This window comes from Brassica napus, chromosome A2 (assembly GCF_020379485.1).
Source record: "Brassica napus cultivar Da-Ae chromosome A2, Da-Ae, whole genome shotgun sequence".
Taxonomy (NCBI): Eukaryota; Viridiplantae; Streptophyta; class Magnoliopsida; order Brassicales; family Brassicaceae; genus Brassica; species Brassica napus.
Window position 1 is genome coordinate 20199903 of NC_063435.1, and position 22330 is coordinate 20222232.

A 22330-nucleotide genomic window follows, 5' to 3' on the forward strand; every position below is an offset into this window, starting at 1 on the left:
CCAAAACTAAGAGACGTGGTTCTTTTAGGGACACCTAATTATATGATGCGAGTTTGACAACTGTATAAAACACATATAATGCAAGAGTATATTGCATATGACATAGAAATGAATATGACATAGAAATGTTGAAATGGCAGTCATAATATGATAATACTTTAACATCTTTCTCAAATGTTCATATGAGAAGGCATTCATAGAAGTAGACTATGATTTCAGCAATTGTGAAATTCATTCTTCCATAAACTAAAATTTATAAATTAATAACTAAACATTAAACGGAAAATATGAACCCTAAACGAATGGCAACTCAAATATGCGAGAAACGAAACCCAACTGTCAAAGTACAAGACAACTGATTTTCTATTATATACCTTTCTCAAATATTCATATGGGTATGCATTCATGAAATAGGCTATGATTTCGGCAATTGTGAAATTCATTCCTCCAGAAACTAAAACTTATAAATTAATCACAAAACCCTAAATGGAAAATATGAACCCTAATTGAATGACAACTCAAATATGCGAGAAACGAAACCCAACGGTCGAAGTACAAGACCCTTGATTTTCTATTCTACATGCTGCATATGACATAGAAATGTTAAAATGACATTTGAAATATGATAACACTCTAACACCTTTCTCAAATGTTCATATGGGTATGAATTCATTGAAGTAGGCTATGATATCGGCAATTGTGAAATTCATTCTTCCAGAAACTAAAACTTATAAATTAATCACTAAACCCTAAATAGAAAATATGAACCCTAATCGAATGGCAACTCAAATATGCGAGAAACAAAACTCAACGGTCGACATACAAGACCCCTGACTTTATATTCTACATGCTGCATATGACATAGAAATGTTAAAATGACATTTGCAATATGATAAGACTCTAGCACCTTTCTCAAATTTTTATATGAGTATGCCTTCATGGAAGTAGGTTATGATATCGGCAATTGTGAAATTTATTCTTCCAGAAACTAAAACTTATACATCCTTTATATACTAAAGCACAAGTCACTTGCCCACTAAAATAATGACATATGGCTATTGTTTTTCAAAAAAAAAATGAATTCGAAAAAAGTTAAAAAAAAACATCACGTAATTTCCAAAATTTGCAACTTCAAATATAACTAAACTCCTATATTTTCTCAAATGATCTCACCCCACGTTCAAAATTAGTTTTCACCACTTCAAACAATTTTTTTCCTACATAACTTTTGATCTATGAATCTGTTTCACGTCATATATAACTTCTCAAATCATGATATGACTTCAACCTGTTTCATCTTCTACTATATAATTTTCCATAACTGTGTTTTTTCTCTCTTCTTCTCCATAGTTTCATATTCATTTTTCCCCAGCTTTTCAGTATATAAACAAAAATCAGTACATGTCTGTGACTATATTCATATTCTTTTTCTATTATGTTCAAATTAATATCATTTGATTCGTTTAAAATGATTCAGATAGAAGACGTAACTTGAGTGTTCAATTTTTTCAGAGCTTAATTCTTCAAAAGGTCAGGGAAACCAGAGCAATGTTTGCAAATGAGGTAAACATAAGTACATTCTCTCTATATAAAGAATTGGCTATTTAAAATTAGTTTTTATGGCTTATCTTTAGAAAGGTATATTCTTCAATCAAAAAGTTCTAATTTATTAGAAGTTTTGCATGTTTTGGTAATGTTTCTATATAGAAAAGGAGGGAATACGTGATTAGTGGACCATTAACACAAGTATTATGCAAAATTTGAAGAGCCAATAAAAACAAAAACAAAAAGTTAAAACGATGTGCGTACAAGTGAGTGAATTCTTCTAACACAACACTAGACTAGAGAATCCACATCATTTTACTGGATCTGATTATAACAACAGTATATCAGGTAGGAAATTTTTTTTGAGGATCTCATCAGTTACCTCATTGGATCTTCGACCAATATTATTGTATATATTAGAGTTTCATAAGATATGCATATTAATTTTTGTGCCCGTACGTAGTACAGGACAGAACACTAGTTAATCACTAAACCTTAAATTGAAACTACGAACCCTAATTGAAATATAGAATTTTGGAAACAGGTAAGACAAGTATGAATTTGGATGTACATAATGTGAAATGAAAAAGTCTAACATAGCACACAATTGCAAATAAGGTGAATTTCCATTCAATGTAAATCAGATGTAAACACATTGTTAGCACATGTATTACATCTTGGGAAAAATTATTACTGATTTTACAAAAAATTCACAACTAAAAGATTAGACATGCAATTCACATAACAGACCACAAACAAAACTATTATAGATCATTCCTCTACAAAGACAAGCTTGGACTCCACTTGATATGGAAGAAGACTTTGTCAGAAGACTTCCAGGAAGTCCATACGACTTCCAGGAAGTCCATACGACTTCCAGGAAGTCCATACGACTTCCAGGAAGTCCATACGACTTCCAGGAAGTCCAGACGACTTCCAAGAAGTCCATACGACTTCCAGGAAGTCCAGACGACTGAAATGGAAGTCGTCTAGAAGACTTCCTGGATGTCGTCTAGTGCATTATATTTTAGACGACTAACAGGTAAGTCGTCCCAGAAGTCTTCCAGATCTGAAAAACCTGCATATCAAATCCAGATCTGAAAAACCTGCATATCCAAAAACGTTCAAAAGGCTTAAAAACAGAAAAAATGGGAGTGGAAGATTAGATAAATCTACCTTTATAGAACACACAAAAAATACATATCTAAAATTAATAGATCTATCTTTAAATGAGTGGAAGATAAGTACCATCTGATTAAAAACCTACAAAAGAAGATAGATTAGTAAGAAAGACATGAGACAAAACTGAAAATTTCATATAAAGTTTGGTGTTTTCAAGTCAAAGAGATTAGTGTGGGTTGGGAGAGTTTTAGTTTGGGAAAAAAGTAAGAACTTTATACAACAAGAAGTTACAAAATGAAAAAAAAATCAGACATAAAAACTTACCAAAACGCTCAGATCTATTATGAAAGGGAGACTTCATCAGAAGACTTCCATGAAGTCCATACGACTTCCAGAAAGTCCAAACGACTGAAATGGAAGAATTCCTGGAAGTCGTCTAGTGCATTATATTTTAGACGACTAACATGTAAATCGTCCCGGAAGTCTTCTAGATCTGAAAAACCTGTATATAAAATCCAGATCTGAAAAACCTGCATATCCAAAAACGTTCGAATGACTTAAAACAAAGAAAATGAGTGGAAGATTAGATAAAGCTACCTTTATAGAACACACAAAAATACATATCTAAAATTAATAGATCTACCTTTAAATGAGTGGAAAATAAGTACCATCTGATTAAAAACCTACAAAAGAAGATAGATTAGTAAGAAAGACATGAGACAAAACTGAAAAATTCATATAAAGTTTGGGGTTTTCAAGTCAAAGAGATTAGAGAGAGATTGAAGAGTTTTAGAATGATGAACATTACATGTTTGTTGCAGCCATTTGAGAGGAGGAGAGAGAATGTGTAAATTTTTCTTTATATAGGGAGACAAAAAATCTAATTAGGTTAAATATTTTTGATTCAGACGACTTCCTAGACGACTTACTTGTAAGTCGTCCAGAAGACTTTAATATTTTTAGCGGGAAATTAAAATATTTTTAGCGAGAAACTAAAATAGAAGATTTCCCAGACGACTTACAAGTAAGTCGTCTGGTTTAAATTATTTAAGCGGGAAAATAATTTTTTAAAAATTTTAGGTGGGAATATTTGGACGACTTACATGTAAGTCGTCTGTTTTAATTTCTTCACCAGACGACTGAAATGTAAGTCGTCTAGACCCTAAACATTACCTCTAAACTTAATTAACTAACTAAACACTTCATAAAATCAAATTAAACTTCAAAAGTGTTTACTATACCCAAAAATAAACACGTATAGGTAAAAAATTAATTTTTCAAAAAAAAACATTCAAGCTTTCCAAAATCTAACTCTAAGAATACATACAATACTACACTATATGTTGTCAAACCTAGACCAAAGAATACCATGATTCACTACCTACACTCATTTATGTTGAAAACAATTCAATTTTGTTATATTTTAATTTATATCACTTAAAAATGTTTATAATTACATGATTTTAATTTTTCGCTTATCAAAATATTTTTTTAAAAATTTATAAATTATTTTTAAGATCAGCTACACCAGAATACTTACTTTGAAGTCGTCCAGACGACTTCCAACATCTCAAACAACTCAGACAACTTACTAGGGCTATATTCGTAAAAATGACTTTTGTTTTTTGTTGTTTGATCATAAGGGATTGGGCTGTAATTTCACAAGACTTTTAGGTTAGTTTTGCATTTGATTCAAGTTTGAATATAGGTTTGGGGTTAAGATCAAGTTGTGGGTTAGTTTTGGCAAATTCCCCATTATACTATTCATCAATGCAAAAATGACTTCAATGCAGAATTTACTAGTTTCTGGTTCTTTAACAACAGTTGCAGTTAACCCAGCAGCAGAAGAGGACTTCCTAAATGTGTAGACAGATACTATGCATGCAGTATACCTTAAAACAAATTCTGTCGTGACACACATGGAATCTTTTTATTCTATTGTGACCTTCTTCTAATTTGAATTTCTTTTATAACTAAATTTAATTCAAAAAGTAAGTAAAATGTCATTTAAACCTATAAAGTTTAAGTTATTTACCAACCCAACCACTTTTATCCAAACCCATTCACTTGACTCGTAATCCGACCCAATATTAATCTTGAATCTCTAATTTCTTCTCATATTTCGGATCTCACTTTACCACCTCATATTCTCAAATACAAACTGATTTTCCTCTTTTTTATCTTCATCTCTTCCATTTTCTTATTCACAGTCATCATCTCTTCCATTTTTATCATTTTGAATAAGAACCATTCTATTTTCATCTTCCTCCCCCATAATATCTCTAAAAACTTGATTCATCGAAAAAATTCAAAATAAAATCCAACGAATATAGATCAAAGAAATATATACTCAGAATCTGACTGGTTCAAACGTATTGGTTGCAGATGCAAAAGTTTGTGGAAGCAGGTGGTTACGGTTTCAAGCGCTATTAGGTGTTTTGTATAATTGGCATAACATTTGAAAATTGTTGCGTTTGCAGGTCATTTTCGAGTGGTTTAGCCATCAGTGCAAAAATAATAAAAAATTATTTGATAGACGAAAATTTAACTGCAAAAATGATAATTTAAAACGCAGTAATAAAATAATATATATAAAATTATAGCTATAAATCATATTATTATAATAATTTTATAAATTATTTTTATAAAATCATATTATTAAACCTATGTATATATATTAGTATTTATGTTATCTCAAATTTTAAAACGTTTAAAATTATGTATTTTTCTATTTATATAATTTTTACAAAAAATTAAAAAAAATATTTACCCTCACGCAACTATCCGCAACCGCAAAGATTAGCTGGAAGCATGAAACCAGGTTTTGATTTTGAGAGGTTTGAAGCGGTGTAAAGTGGGTTGTATCGTTTTTGTGATTGTTGTAGCCGCCTCTTCTACTAGTTCCTGCTAGTTATAGATTATTGAGTTTTTATTTTTTATCTTTTGATGGTTTGCTTCTGGATTTATAAAGGATTGTAGGAGTTTGGTGTAGTTTCTGGATGTTGATACGACGGCCGTGTGTTTGGGTTTTAGTTTCCTTCTTTTGGGTTTAGTGATTTTTATGTGTTTCCCAGGTTTTCGTGTTTTACATGTATATGTTCCAATGTTATCAACGAAAACTCTAATAAAAAAAGAAAAAACAATTTTACAATAATAAAATTTTCAAAAAATCTAAATACCTAAATAAAAAAACACAGAAAATGTATACATAGAAGCAACCCTATAGTTAGGCCTGAGCATAATATCCGTAACCCGACATCCGAACTGAATCCAAAAAGAACCCAAACCAAAAAATCCGATCCGTACCCGGTCCGAAATGTAAAAAATATCCGAATGAATCTTGTAAGGTGGTACAAAACATATCTGAACCCGAAGTGTTATTAACCGAACCAGAACGAGTAACCAGAAAAACCGAAAAAACCAAAAAGTCCGATAAGATATCCGAAGAAACCGATCCGAATATCCAAAAAAATATACAATATTATTATATAAAACATGAATATATACTTCAAATATTCAATTTCATATTTATTTTGATATGTTATCTAATAGTAAGTATTTAAAGTTTTAATAAATACCTTAAATACTTAATTATATATAAAGCAATATATATTTATTATGTTTTACTTTTAAATTTTAGATTTTATTTCGGGTATATCCGAACAGATCCGATATAACCCATCTGAATGATATATGATTACTTTATGGGTTCTATGATGTGATACAAAACCAACCCGAAGCCGATGTGTTATATCCGAACCCGACCCGTACTTGCAAATTTATTAGAATGAGATCTAGGAGGTGTTATAAAAGAGAACCGAAATCCGAAAAACCCGATTCGAACGCTAACGGGTACCCGAATGTCCATACCTACCTATAGTAATAAAATTTTAATAAATATAATATTAACAAAGATAACAAGACACTATTTTTGATTTTGTGTGTCTTCTCATTGTCCCACATGAAAAATGTTCTTTAACAATCAACTGAGTTTTTTTTTTTTTTTTTTTTTTCAATCAATTGAGTTTTTATATTATCTATCTAAATCATCTTTAAAGGCAAGTTTGTGATTTTGATATACTTTGTCTTAAAAAATCATTTAAAATTCTATTTTCTCGAGTATATATTAATATACTGGACGGCAGACGTATACTAATAGAATATACAAACCGTCGGTAGCTATTCTCTAGAGAAATTCATAGGTACACTAGTCATGAAAATATGCTTTTAAATTTTATTACTGTATATAAAGCGAAAGTAATTAGGAATCTAAAAGTTTTCTGCGTACTTTATTTTCTCGAGTATATATTAATATAGTGCAAGTAGAAGTATACTAATATATATGAACCGTCGGCGGCTATTCTTTAGAGAGTTGCGTTACATTAGTTATTCTATTTTATTTTGTTTACCCAAATCACTTCAAACTTATTCTTTAAATAATAGAATAACCGTTCATAATCGAAACAAAATCATCAAAATCATCAAAAGGTACACTACACTAGTCATGAAATTATATACTAATATAACTTTATTTAATTTGTTTAATAGTTTTACTGAATTGCATAAATTAATAAATTTTATGAAATTAAAATTAATTAACTTTGCAAGTTGTGCTATAGCCTATTGCTGCTAAGCAAGTAAAGAGCTGGACCTGAAACATTTATATGAAATATACGAATGGGGCTCCATTTTTAAGGAGCCCATATTTTGAAAAAAAAAAATTGCTTATTTACATATACATTGACATAAGTGTAAAATCTATTAGGAAATTTAAAAAAACTTAAAATAAAAAATAGTTCCTAGAGAAAAGTATAAAATATAAAATATATTTATGCTATTGTGATTTAAATATGAATAAATTCGATAGTACAATTAAAATGATATACTATTATATTATTATAATTAATAATTTGATTTTTTTGTTAAAGAAAAAAATAATTAAATATACTTTAAAATTTAATAAATATATTTAATAACTTTTAAATAAAAGGTAATATTTTTTAATTTTGAATACGGCCCCAAAAATCTAAGTGCCGGCTCTAAAAAAGTAACTCATGATTTCTAAGTAATTTTACTTTTCTTTTTGAAAAAAGAAAAGTTAAACCCGAGTTTATTAAAGATACAAACCTAATCTCCGGATGAGAGATACAGTGCACGACATGCCTTCTCATGAGTATTCATACAGACGTATCCGTAGCCGTGGTGAGTAGAACAATGTGACTTAGTTTCCGCAACAGAAAGATCAAACCCGGAATGTGTTTGCATCCAAGGCTCGTCCACTACCAAGGCCACTCAGTAATTTTACTTTTTGCGAGTATTTAGTGTTTTCTCTGGTCTATATATATGGTTACTAAAAATAATCAATTGATCATTCGCTACATCTCGGTATTTTAGTGATCTTTCTTGTTCTTCCCACCACTACCATTCTTTCTCTCATTCTTGAATTACATGGAAGAAAAAAGAAAAGTTGATCATGAAATTGGTTTTGATTTTACAAAATTCCCACCCTCTAAGTGGGGTGATCACTTTCTTACTGTGACCGTCACTGACTCGGTGAGTCCAAATATTAATATGTATATATATACACTAATCTAGATCATACATTTGTGCATAATTCTTTGTATGTTACATGCATGTCTAACGATCTATGAATTGTGTTAACTATTAGGATCTTGATGCTCTTGCAAAAGAAATTGAGGTACTAAAGCCTAAAGTGAGGGACATGCTAATTTTGTATTCGGAAGATGATGGAGAGGCGACGAAGAGGAAAATTCTTATAATTCATTTTCTAGTCACTCTTGGTCTGGCATATCATTTCGAGAATGAGATTGAACACATAGTGAAAGTTGCTTTCGAGAAGATAGCGAATTTGATCACCGATGAGAATGACCTGTACACGATTTCCATCATGTTCCGCGTTTTCAGAACATATGGTCACAACATGTCATCTGGTAAGAAACTTTAAAATGTCATATAATTGAATGCTTTGTGTTGCATGTTTCTCATTTCATATAGCAGCGTTAATGAAAATATACATATACCTATCAAGAAGTATGCATGTTTTAGTTTGATAGGAAACTTAACTAAACTGAACTATAAATAATTTTTAATTATTTTATCTTTACCTATAAAGTCAAAAGGCTAAAAACACCTATTCAAATATCAAACTATCTTGCTTACCTCTAAAATACAATAAAAGTGTTTAACAACACGGTTGTTTCCAAATAGATGTGTTCAAAAGATTCATAGAAGATGATGAGAAGTTCAAGAGATATCTAATAAATGATTTCAAAGGGATGCTAAGTTTTTATGAAGCACTACACTTCAGAACAACAACGGATTATATATTGGATGAAGCATTGAACATTACATTGAGCCACTTGGAGCCAATAGCTACAAGTCAATTAGCATGTCCAGGACATATTTCAAGGCTTATACAAAAAGCTCTTCACATACCTCAACACATGAACATTGAAGCACTGGTTGCAAGGGAGTATATTTCATTTTATGAACAAGAAGGTAACCACGATAACACGCTGCTCAAATTAGCAAAGCTCAATTTCAAGTTCTTACAGCTTCATTACTTCCAAGAACTAAAAACAATCACCCTGTATGTGAATATTCATCTACTTTTAGCAAGTTTTCTTTGTGATTTCATATTTTAACATTTTGTACATATTTTCTGGCAGGTGGTGGAGGGGACTAGATCATACATCAAAATTACCACCTAATTTCAGAGAAAGAACCATTGAGACTTGGTTAGCAGCATTGATGATGTACTTTGAGCTGCAGTTTTCACTTGGGAGAATTATGTCGGCTAAGTTATACTTAGCAATCACATTTCTAGATGATGCTTGCGATACATATGCTTCTATTGACGAAGTTATGAACCTGGTTGATTGTATAGAAAGGTACATTCGTTATATATATTTCATGAAAATTTATGATGCTGCCAGGACCGGCTCAACTTCATTTTGGGCCCTTGGGAAAAAATAATCCTATTATTATTAATCTTTAATATTTTAATTATATTTCTAAAACAAATTAACAAAATTATATGTTTTTATTTGTTTTCAGATTAAAATATTTTATGTTATTACATTTGTAACACTATTTTAATTTAAATCTAATACACATATTGTTAGTAAAAAATGAAAAATAAAATAAAAAATTGGAATTTGCATCATAAAAATCAACAAGCTAGCTAGTAATGAGTGAAATATTGCATTCTTCTATCAATAGATGGGACCCTGATTACATGGGAAAACTTCAAGGCCACATGCAGACGGCCTTCAAATTTGTGATGAGCGTTTATAAAGAGTATGAAGATATATTGAGGTCACAAGGAAGATTATTTGTGTTGGACGAAATGATAGAAGAGGTTTTTACTTTCAAAAGCTTAAATAATTAATATGTTCACATAAACTGGCTGGTAACATTATATATTGTTGTTATTAGTTCAAGATAATCGTGAGGACAAACCTCCAACTTGTCAAATGGGCACGAGAAGATTACATGCCTAGCTTTGATGAGTATATAGAGGCTGGTGGAGCTGAGATTGGTTCGTATGCGACCATAACTTGCTCTGTTATGGGACTTGGAGAGATTGGTAAGAAGAGAGATTTTGAGTGGCTAAGATCTAGACCAAAGGTTGTCCAAGTTCTAGCCGCAAAGACCCGTCTAATGGATGACATGACCGACTATGAGGTATCAGTTTTACTAAAATAATTTTAAAACTATTAAGTCGCAAATATGACATTAGGTTTATTTCGAGAAATTTGGTTCTACTTGACTAGTTAATTATTGATTTGGTTTTCAATTCGCGGTTTAATGAAATGTATGTGAAAAAAAATCAACTTGAAGATGCAAAAGGTTTAATTCCCTTTTGAAAAACTCCTCCGTTGTAATATTTGGCTAATATATCATGTATTGGATTGTGGTTTATATGATCAGGAGGATATTGGTAAAGGTTACACTGCAAACGCACTCAACTATTACATAAAACAACATGGAGTCACCAAAGAAGAAGCTATAAAAGAGTTTGGTAAGATGATTAAAGATATCAACAAGATCGTTAACAAGGAGTGCTTGAAGACAACCAACATCTCTCGTAGAGTTTTTAACTAAATAATCAATTATGGACGCTCATTAGACGTTCTCTATACATCTGACGATGTCTACAACCACCGTGAAGGCATGTTCAAGGAGTATATCACCACTTTGCTTGTTGATCCAATACATCTTTAGAGTTTAGACTGGAGAAATCATAGCTTAACTTACTTTTTTGGGTTTCGAATAAAATGTGTTAGTGAATTTATGTTTTATAAAGAAAAATTATTTTGTTATGAGGACTTCTTCGACAATCTCCATCAGGTTCAGAGTTTTACGAGCATATGGTTACAACATGTCCTCAAGTAAACAGAGCAGGTTTTGTGCATAACCATGTGCAACATTGACCAAAATTTGAAGCTTTGATATGGCTCCCAAACTTCTTACATAAATTATTTAGAGCTTCTTAGAGCATGATTAACCCTGGTTCTTAATTTGGAGTTCTTAATTCATGATTTGACACTTTTTGTTTTGTTTTTTCTTTACACCTTTCGGCTAAGATCCGGCTCTTATATCTCTTATTTAAGAGACGGTTCTTAGCTTTTCTTAGTTAAAAATTAAGAAATGGTTCTTAGCCGAAGCTAAGAACCCTACCCTAAGAGCCCGGGTAAATCATGGGCTTAAATCTCGAGACCAGTCGTGATTTAAAGAAAGTTATTGAACGTCATATGACAGTAGGGGTGGGCGTTCAGGTTCGGTTCGGTTCTGTTCGGGTTTTCAGAGTTAAAAATTTCATCGGGTATTTTTAAATTTTGATTTGGGTAATGTTCGGATCTTTGCGGGTTCGGTTTGGGTTCGGATAACCTGATGAAATTACTTTTAGACATTTAAGATTCATATATACTTTAAATTTCTCAAAATCTAAAAACAAAAAAAAATACTATATAACATAAAAATTTGAATAATATATGTCAAAATATCTAAACTTAGCATACAAGTTGGTTTAACTTGAATATTTGAATATTTGAATAGAGAATCAATAGATATTTCATGTAGTTATGATGTTTTGAGTATTGTGTTTAGCTATTTTAGATATTTACTTTTGATTATATGTATATGTTTTCAAGTATTTTGGACAACTATAAAAAATCTTATATATTATGGATACTTTTTGGAAATTAAATCTGAAAATAATTAATATATTTAAGTATATTAATATAATTTGGATATTTGGATACCCTAAATATATTGGTCCGGATCGGATTCGGTTCCGGTTCTAGATACCAAAGTTTTGAACCCCTTCGGATATTTAACCAATTTTGGTGAAGGTTTGATACTAATTTTTCAGATCCGATTCGGTTAGAGTTTTCGGGTTCGGATTTTTTCCCAGCCCTATGATTGAGGTCCTTTCTCAAAACAAAAACACAAGTCATATGATTGCTTTTAAAACATGTTTTCTCATTTTTTTTATTTAAACACTTTATCTATGCATACTATTATTTCAGAAGTAAATTTGTTAATTTGTCATATCCATAATTGAAATATTGTAACGATAATATCATAGTTTTTTCTATCAAATTTCTCTTTTCATTAGAGAATCCCAATGGCCATAAACACTAAGGGTGGGCACTTCGGTTATTTTCTCGGTTCGGTTCGAGTTCGGTTCAGTTTGGTTAGCTTGGTTCTAGTATTTTTCCAACTGAAATAAACCATAGTTAGTTTGGTTCGGTTCAGTTTATATTCGGTTCAGTTTGTATTCGGTTCGGTTTGTTTTTTAGATTGGTTTAGTTAGGTTCTTCTTAGTTTAATTTTTAAGAGAAATTATGTTTTAAAACATAAATAATGTAAACACAAACTATGTAAACTAAATTCAATATAAAACTGAAACAAAAACCTTTAAAAAGTCAGAAAAAGTATATAAGAATTAAAACAAATGAAACTTAACTAAAGTAAAGTAAAAAAACCAACATCATTTTTTTTTATCAGAAAACCAACATCATTAATATTAAAAAACCTGCAATGAATCATCTTCCATGTGATATTATCAAAAAAGCCTGCAACAAATCAATAACTAGTATATGTCAATACACAAACTATACGAGTATTTATTTATATCTTTACTACTCTAAACCCATGATTCCATTATATAGAATTGACACCACAAAAAAGATCTAGATGCAAGAAAAATATGCAGGAACTTAGAGGAAAGAAACGCTGTAGAGAAGAACTTTTGTTTTTAAAAAAATTTGTTTTAGGTTTTAGGTTTAATATCCATGTTTACATATACAGTGAAACCTCTATAAATTAATAATGTTGGAATTACACCAAAACTAAAAAAAAATTTATTGAGTTATAGAGATATTAATTTATCGATATACTAAATAAACCCAAGCTGGTGTTGAGCAGGTTCTTTCAACGCCACCACACTTCCCTGCTCACTCTCCAATAGCTACTACTCAGAAGGATAGCTCTACTGTCTCTCACTCATCTTTGGATGCCAAATCTATTCCAGCCGCTACATTAGCAGGTTCATCATCTGCTCCACTTTCCACCAAATTGTGGACAATGTTCCATCAGATATTATCATCAGTGAGGGTATTAACCTCTCAGGAAATGATCCTTTAACCATGACCCTTCTTTCAACCGAATCCAAGCAAGAGCTTGTTGATATAGAGAGTGATTTCTGTATTACCGAACAAATGGATGAATTTGGAAGTATGACAAGAAGCGGTAGGTTGGTTAAGCCTACAGAAAAGTATCAAGGAAATGAATGGTTCACAGTTCGTGGAAAAGGGAAACGAGGCCGTAGGGGTCGAAGTTCCTAAATCAAGCGGAGAAGTATCATTCTTATCTTGGTCAAACTAAAGAGTTGTACTAATCCTTTGGATTTATTAGCTCTTTTATTTCTTACTTTATGTATCCAACTTTTCCAAACTATGTTATCTAACAATCACATCTTGTACTGTCTTTTTAAATAGAATGCCCTTTTTCAAAAAAAAAAATCTTATTTTATAGAGATTTTTAGTATATATTAATTTATAGAGTATTAATTTAAAGAGGTTATACTGTATATGAATATAAGAATACAAACTTTTCTATTTTTTTTAAAATCAAATATTTTGATGATTACATATTAGGTTAAAAGTATGTTAATGAATGAAAAATGGAAAATATGTGATTTACTATTAGAATTTTAGTATATATTTAGTTTAAATAATTACAAAAACACATAGGTTTTTCGGTCGGTTCGGTTTAAAACCGAATCGAACCGTTCGGGTTAGAAAAATCTTCAACCGAATGATTTGAAATAGAATTTTAGTTCGATTTGAATCGGTTTCGGTTCGGCTGGTTCGGTTTGACTCGGTTCGTTTCGTTTGTTTCCCCGCCCCTAATAAATACAAACAGATCCAACTAATTACATTTTTAATTAAGCCCAAAAGAAACCCATCAACAAAAGATTAGGTTTAGTGCATGAGAGACGCGTTGCTTGTCGTCGTGGCTTCTTCTCTGCGGAACCAAGGAAAGAGAAAGTGGTGCTGGAAACCTTGCCGGAAAACTCATCAAACTCTGCCTCCAATTCAGTTGAAATCTGCTTGCATGCTCTTTAATCGCCACGGAACATAAGGTCTTCATCTCAAAACGCCAGAAGTTAATTCCAGAGAAAAGCTTCAGAGAAACAAGAACAGGACCTTGTTGACAGATAAAGCAGCTCCAATTCTTCTGCCTCCAATACTGAATCAACTTAGAAACAGAGATAAATAAACATCTTGAAGATCTAATCTGTTTTTCAATTGAATAGACAACAAAATCACAGAAGTGAAACACTATAAAATTCGTCGAGATGAAGAAGAGATTCGCAAAGAAAACAAGTCGATCACTTGGATCGAATATTTTACAGAAACAAAAACAAGAGTCTCATCTGGTAGTGAGCGAACGGAGAAGAGGAGAGAGAACTCTCATGACTTGATGAATAAGTACGATAATATCATAGTTAAATTTATATTATATTTACTTTACTAATACAAAAATATTATATATATATATATATATATATATGTGTGTGTTTATATTAAATTTGATTTAGTAATATTAAACCGATATTATTGTAATATCTCTATAATATTATTTGAGAAGTCAGTTTCTTATGTATCGTGGCCACGTTAATTCTCACGGTAGTTGATTATTATGATAACTTTAATGAATCAAATATATCTAATTATCATTATTCAATATTTATTTTATGTTATTTTTCCTTTTTATATTTAGATTTCTTTTTTTTTCAAATAACCTATATAATAAGTTTTTTTTTTAAATTTTAAAAACAAAAATATATTTTATATATAGAGTAATTAATAGTAAGGAAAGTTCACAAAATAATCATTGATTTTGAGTAAAAATAATATTCTCTTTTAAAAAATAATCTTAAACAACATTCTTTATATACTAAAGCACAAGTCATATGACGAATCAAAATGTGACACTTGGCAAAAAAAATTAACTAAAAAAATATTTTCCAAATTTGATGAATTTCCAAATAACTAAATCTCTAAAATTTCTCATATTTCACCACCACGTTTAAAAAAAATCACGATTTAAAACTGCTAAATTCTTCTATATATCTTTCACTCTCTTATTATTTTACTCTCTCTTTGATATGCCGTTATCTCTTTTTCATCTCTCTCTGTCATCCTCCATGGCTTCATCTTTTTCATTTTTCTCTCTGTTGAGATTTTCTACTGATGCCAAAATTTGTTGTACATACAAGTTTTCAAAACAAAATTTTTGGGCCAATAGATAATTAAGAAAAAGAAAAGCCTACACTACAAACAAAACGAAGGATGGTTTTCTGCAGAAGACATAGTAAAAGAGAAAAAGAAATAAAACACAAATTCAAATGCAGATATGGAACAATCAGAAGAAGAGGGTTTGATAAAAGGTAAACGTGTTTACATTGTTTGACCACAAAAGATCATGGGGCTGTTTGTTTCACCATTTGTCATCTCCATCCAAATGATTCATTTGTATGATCTATTCAAATGATCCATTTAGATTTTTGTGATTGTTTGTTTGTCCATCCACATAGCTCATCTAGATGAATAATCTAAATGGATCTTATGTTTGTTTCTTTATTTTTATATCCATTCAAATGAGTTTAGTAAACAAATTACCAAAATACCCTTGTATTGATTTAATCATATGTTTGATATTAATTTTAATTATATTACATTTAATTATTTAGTTTAATATATTTACATTAGAATTATTTCAAAATTAACGAGTTTTGTTTTTGCGGTTTGGGCGGAAAAACAAGATTTTTTGGTTTTAGCGAGAAAACACATTTTTTCTGTTTTGGCGGAAAACAAGGTTTTTCGGTTATAGCGGGAAACCGAGATTTTTCGGTTTTGGCAGGAAAATACAAATTTTCGGTTTTGGCGAGAAAACAGGTTTTTGCGGTTTTGGCGGGAAAACACGTTTTTGGCGAGAACACGTTTTTGCGGTTTTGGAGAGAACCACGTTTTTGCGATTTTGGCGGGAAAACGCATTTTTGCGGTTTTGACGGGAAAACGCGTTTTGCGGTTCTGGCGGAAAAACACATTTTTGGCGGGAAAACGAATTTTTTGCGTTTTTGGAGGGAAACACGTGTTTTGCGATTTTGGCGGGAAAACACATTTTTTGCGTTTTTGGAAGGAAACACGTTTTTTTTTGCGATTTTGGCGAGGAAACGCGTTTTTACGGTTTTGGCGGGAAAACACGTTTTGTGGTTTTGGCGAGAAAACATGTTTTTGGCGGGAACACATTTTTACGGTTTTCGCAGAAAAACAAGATTTTTCAGTTTTGGCGGAAAAATAGAAATTTTTCGGTTTTGGCGAGAAAACACATTTTTTTGGTTTTGGCGGAAAAACACGTTTTTGCAATTTTGGCGGGAAAACACATTTTGCGATTTTGGCGGGAAAACAAGTTTTTTGTGTTTTGGCGGAAAAATGTATTTTGGGGTTTGGCGTGAAAACATTTTTTTGTGATTTTGGCATGAAAACATGTTTTTCGGTTTTTGTGGGAAACACGTTTTTGCAATTTTGATGGGAAAACATTTTTTGCAATTTTAGCGGAAAAATGTGTTTTGGGGTTTTGGCGTGAAAAAGTAGTTTTTAGCACGGGAAAAAGTGTTTTTGTAGTTTTGTCAGTTTTCGTTTGTGACAAAAATGATATTATGTTTAGGTTTGTAATTTGTGAATTACATTAGGGGTATAATAGACATTATACCATTTTGAATTAACTATCTCCATTCAAATGTTCCAAATTGGTTCAGCTGAATGGTCTTTAAAATTAAGCCTAAATTTTCAAAAGTCATCCGGATGATCCATCTGAATGAGTTGTACTTTTAGTGCCTAAACAAACAAAACTCTCATCTTCATCGAGATGGTCCATCCAGATGGAGAAACAAACAGGCCCCATATTTCTGAACTGTTTTTCTACTGTGCAATAAGTTTTGCATCAATAAGGTAGATTGGAAACTTCCTTCAATATACTATGGTGAGCAATTTGATACATTTTCTGTAAAGTAGTCTTTTGAAATATTTCTTGATATATATATTTGGAAAATCATTGTGCTTCTCATTTTTTTTTTTTGTTATCAACTATACAGACTCATATCGACTCTGTAAACCAAACCGGGTGATGTGCATCCATGTGAACGACAAAAGACGATTGGTTTCTAGCACTGCGTGCTAGACTATCCGCTTTTGAGTTTCGCGTCTGTGGTACATAGATTAGCTCTGATCGGGTAAAGCACTCTTTCAGGATCTTTCATGTGTTCGCAACTATCCATCTATACTTAATAACAATCAATTTATATTGTATTTGTAAGAAAAAATATTCCCATGCGAAGCATGGGGTTAATACTAGTAATGTATATTTTAAAAGTATCATGCATTTTATTTAAATCAGTCTATTTCTCAAATTATTACAAAATAATTTAATCTTTTTTATGTTCCCTTTTATATTTTTCAAATAACATATATGATAAAGAAAATATTTATAAAACATAAAAAAATATAGTTTTTATACATAATGTGATCTAATAAAAAGGAAGTTTAGAAGAATAATTTTGATATTAAAGTAAAGAATTAATCTTCTCTTTTAGAATGTATCAGTTATGTTTTTATGCAATTTTGTATTTATCATCACTTTATTTTATAATTATAAGTCAGTTTCTTATGTGTCATGCTCACGTTAACTCTCATGGTGGTTGATTACGATGATACCCTTAATAAATCAAATATATCTAATTATCATTATTCAATATTTATTTTATGTTATTTTCCTTTTTATATTTAGATTTTTCTTAAATAATAATTAATATATAATAATTAATATATAATAATTATAAGTCAGTTTCCTTTTTATTCAAAATGAGTAACTAGACCAATCCAATTTTGTATATAAAGTAAAATATTAAATAAAAAATAATATCATTTATAATAATACTTTTATACATATAAATTATAGAACGACTCCACATATTACTAAATAGATATGAAATTCTCAAATAATATTATAAATATATTAACCAATTATTACAACTAAATATCATTGTTATATTTATTTATGTAACTTTTAATAGATCAACATTTTAGTTTACTTTTACTATCTGATTCTCAAAACAACATATACTAAATTATACATAATCTTACTAAAAATATATATACAAATCTAAGACAATAATCAATCTACATGAAAATAACAAAAGTAATCAAAATTTTAATTTGTGTAACAAAAATATCTTAGTTGAATATAAAAAGTAAATGTTACTCATGTGTTTCAAGAGTTGTAAGAACTCATTAGTATGGAGAATTGAAGAGTGAGTGATGTTGCTTACTCTCTTTGCTAACAGTTTCTTCGTGTTGTCTAAGTCGAATAACTAAGGCGTGGGTGATTTTATCATATTCTTCCTCGCTAATCACCAGATTTGGAGGTGCTTCTCCTTTATCTGTTGTTACATTAGTAATGTTTGTTACGGATCTGAAGTAGAAAAGGAATATGAAATGAAAATATCATGCGGTAAGTATGTACCTGCAGTTGCAGAAGCTGGCTCAGCTGCACCATTGTGTTGCTCTTCATCTCGATTACCAGTATTTTCGATATCATCTGTGTTGTCAATGTTGTCAACGTTGGCATCTTGATACTCAGAGAGGTCAACATCACCTGACTCAACACTGGATAAGAGAAGCAAACATGATTGTTTATGGTTATAATATTGGAACAAAATAAGAGAAACTTAGGAGAGGTTTGAAAGTTACCTAATGACAGAAGTCTTCAATAGTGTGACAGCCAAAAGAACATGACTTGGTTTTACCTAGACCAGAAAAAAAAAAGTTGGCTTCCCAGATAGAGCAACTGAACGGCGAGAGACAGAAGAGAAACGAGAGAGACGGTCGTTAAGGATAATCACCAGAGTTTCCAAGTGACTCCTAGCAATGGCTTCTGAGAGCCTAATCAGTGCCTCCAGCTGCCTAACTGTCATCCTATACGCAACTCTTGTGCCAGGGGTTGTATAGGCACTACGTAAATCAACATAAGAATCGACCAGTAGCTTCCTTGCTTCTGGGCTTAGCTTCAGTAATACAGAAGAAGGAAGATACCAAAAAGATTTTTAGCATCCCCAACAAAAGATCCTTTAGCAACTAAAACCGTTTTTTGAGTTAGTTTACAACCTTTGGCTTTAAGGTTTTTGCATATGCAATGTAGCGCTTGAGTTGTACGGTAGTGAATTCAGGAAAAAGCGCTGCTTCATGCTTCTGGTGAACTCGCACGATATGATGGGCAATGTGGTAATCCGTCACCTCATCAGGGCCGTCAATCATAACGTACACAAGATCAAACCTCGAGAGAATGGCAGGTGGAAGGTTAAAGTTGTACTGAATATAGACCACAATTAGATATAGCAAACGATCTTAAACAAAGATCGTAGAAACACACAGGAAGACCCACATTCTACTATTATTCATCAATGCAAAAAATTACCTCAATGCAGAATTCACCAGTTTCTGCTTCTTTAGCAACAGTTGCAGTCAACCCAACAGCAGAAGAGGACTTCCCAGATGTGTAGACAGATCTTGGCACTATGCCTGCTGTATACCTGAAAACAACAAATAAACACACACTGAAGGGTTTAGAATTAGATTTAAGAAAGACAAAAAACAAAAAAAAAAGAAGCAAACCACAGTCACTGTTAATATTCAATGGGAATCAGTACTTTAGGAATTGGGATTTGGCACAGCTGGGATCCCCAACTATACAAACATTAATGTCTCCTCTAAGGTTGATGCCTTCATGAGTGGTTTTGTGTACACCGCCTACGAGCATAAGTAGAATTGCACGCTTGATGTCTTGATGACAAAAAACGGTTGGCGCCATGCTTCCAACTAACTTATTGAAGTAATCAGGAGTGTTCTGAATTTCATCTAGCTCTTCTCTCTACCAAGTTTTAACAAGTACCAATTTCATTAGTTGTATATATATATTAAGTATATAAGAGGTCCCCTGGAAGATAAGCTCACCGTGAACTGCTGCTGATCATCTTCGTTGGAATCGTTTTGGCGGTTCCTCATGTCAGTGTTCCTGCTACCATCAGCAATCTGAAAAGAAGAGTAAACATTGAGATTGGTTCGACACCTCAGTTTTCGATTCGACAGTTAATATCGTTGACAAACCTGCACTGAGTTTGCGATAAAGGCAAGCCGGTACGACAAATCTCTAACTGCCAGAGCCTTGAGACCTTTGACTCCTTCGTGTCCAGCGGTGGAGCTTTTCTGCTGCGATGAGTCTCGACGGCATTCTGCTCTCTCCTCAGGTGATGCCAGTGCCGATATATCAGGCCGTAAAACAATTACCGTTCCCGTAAATATAACACTGCGAGGACAAAACCCAAAGAAGAAGAACTCAGGATGAATCCAACTCTTGATGGGAAAAATAACTTAAGATGAAAAATGACGTGTCACCGGCTCTGGCCTGTTCAACAATGAAACACCCGTCCCTCCCCATTTTCAACCGGGGTTCCAGAGCGCGGGGTTTAAGACACACATGTCTACTTTTCCGACATCTCCGTGTGTCCCGTTTCTGGTCCCATGAGTTTCAGGTGCATTTCCTTCCTTACCGTCGGCATTTCCACTTATGGTTCTGCAAGAATGGAAGAGGGAAAAGAGGGGTGAGTATTAATACTCAGTGAAGCGATTCTAGACCAGTCTCCCCCATGAGCTTTTATACTGCTCAATGCGAAACGAGAACCGACTAGTCGCTACACACATTTCTTAACCAACTATTAAAGTTCATTTCACAAAAAACAAGCAGTGCAATGAACTCAGTCATCGCTCAATGCACACAATTCGGTTTATTATTTAAGACTCCATTCATCCTATAACTCTAGGACCTACACAGCTCAAGCGGACCAACCCTCCCCTTTCTTGCTGCATTCCTGTGAGGTCGCCTGCCCTGGTACACCTGGCATCCGGTTCCCTTGGATGTAGTCCATACCCCTTGCAGTGTATTACGACCCCTTCCCGCCAAGACTCGGCGTGACTCAATCTTACCGGCGCCTCTATTCTTACTTGCCGTTTTTGAACGCTACGGCCGCCGCGTTTTCCCATACTCCCCACCAGTCCCTCGGTGGTTCGTATTCCATTTCTATTCATTTCCCATACTCCCCACCCATTCCTCGGTGGTTCGTATTTCAATCATTTAACCTTTCCTTTTTCCTTATCATTTCCTTTTCCTTAAACCCTTAGACTCTTTCTTACTTTCCTTTTTAGACGCCACCCGTTCTCGGTGTCACACTCAATTCATTCAACAATCATTCATAGATTTTCTATCATTCATCTAACAGACCGGTTAACCGTTCTCTTAAGATCCCACGTTCATTTCTCTATAACCATCCTAGCTCTCATTCACGACCACAGGTCTTCAACCAATCAAACATTCAATCAATCATCAACACACCAGTTTATTTAAAATCTTAAATCAGTACGAGAGTTCTAATGCAATATGATCTATCAACCTAACAACAAACAGGATCTAATCAATCCTAGCAACCCATTCAACCATATAAAAGAACATGGAACAGATCTGGGTAGAACACCTCACCTTAGCCTAGATCTGGATGGATCTGAGATGCAAGAGAGGGGAGATCTGAGATCGACGACGCCACACGGTTACCCCCACCACTCGCGGCTGCTCACGGCGAGGAGAGAGAGAGTCGTCCGAGAGAGAGAAAGAGGCGCGGCGAGGAGAGAGAGAGAGAAGATCCGCGGCGAAGAGAGAGAAAGAGAGGAGAGGCGGCGCAGGGAGAGAGAAGGAAGGAGACGACGGCTAGGGTTTCTGATCTCCGGGACTTCTCTGCAGGGCTTCGCTTCTAAATTTGTGATGGAAGGCTAAGGGTGGAGGCTTGCTTTTATAGGGGAAGCAAGGAACCCTAGGGTTTTTAATCCAAATGGGCCGCAGAGCGGGCCTGTCCACAAAAAGTTTTTGGACTTGGGTTTTGGGGTGTTACAATTCTCCCCCTGTTAATCGGAATTCGCCCCGAATTCCAATCTTCAGGCTTTAAACCTTAACATCCAAAACC

General features: G+C 32.6%; 1 protein-coding gene and 1 pseudogene across 1 annotated transcript; one reads left to right on the plus strand and one right to left on the minus strand.

The window, feature by feature from the left end:
• The first annotated feature begins 6875 nt into the window (after positions 1-6875).
• On the plus strand, positions 6876-14642 carry LOC106434025 (annotated as a pseudogene).
• Positions 14643-16763: 2121 nt separating this feature from the next.
• On the minus strand, positions 16764-21185 carry LOC106434019 (DNA replication licensing factor MCM6-like). The gene is made up of 9 exons (XM_048759594.1): positions 20427-21185; positions 20274-20351; positions 19970-20190; positions 19738-19852; positions 19428-19631; positions 19166-19327; positions 19014-19069; positions 18787-18929; positions 16764-18703 (listed from the first exon to the last, which is right to left on the minus strand). The coding sequence occupies exons 2-9, from the start codon at positions 20322-20324 to the stop codon at positions 18555-18557; spliced, it is 1101 nt and encodes a 366-aa protein (XP_048615551.1). The 5' UTR covers positions 20325-20351; positions 20427-21185; the 3' UTR covers positions 16764-18554.
• Positions 21186-22330: the final 1145 nt, after the last annotated feature.

Bases quoted from the DNA above. Each gene is read 5' to 3' on its own strand.
- LOC106434019 (XM_048759594.1), bottom strand. From the start codon at position 20,324: ATGAGGAACCGCCAAAACGATTCCAACGAAGATGATCAGCAGCAGTTC. The intron at 20,191-20,273 runs GTGAGCTTATCT...AAAACTTGGTAG, and splicing joins ATGATCAGCAGCAGTTCACG to AGAGAAGAGCTAGATGAAAT. The intron at 19,632-19,737 runs GTAATTTTTTGC...GTCTATATTCAG, and splicing joins CTGGTGAATTCTGCATTGAG to TACAACTTTAACCTTCCACC.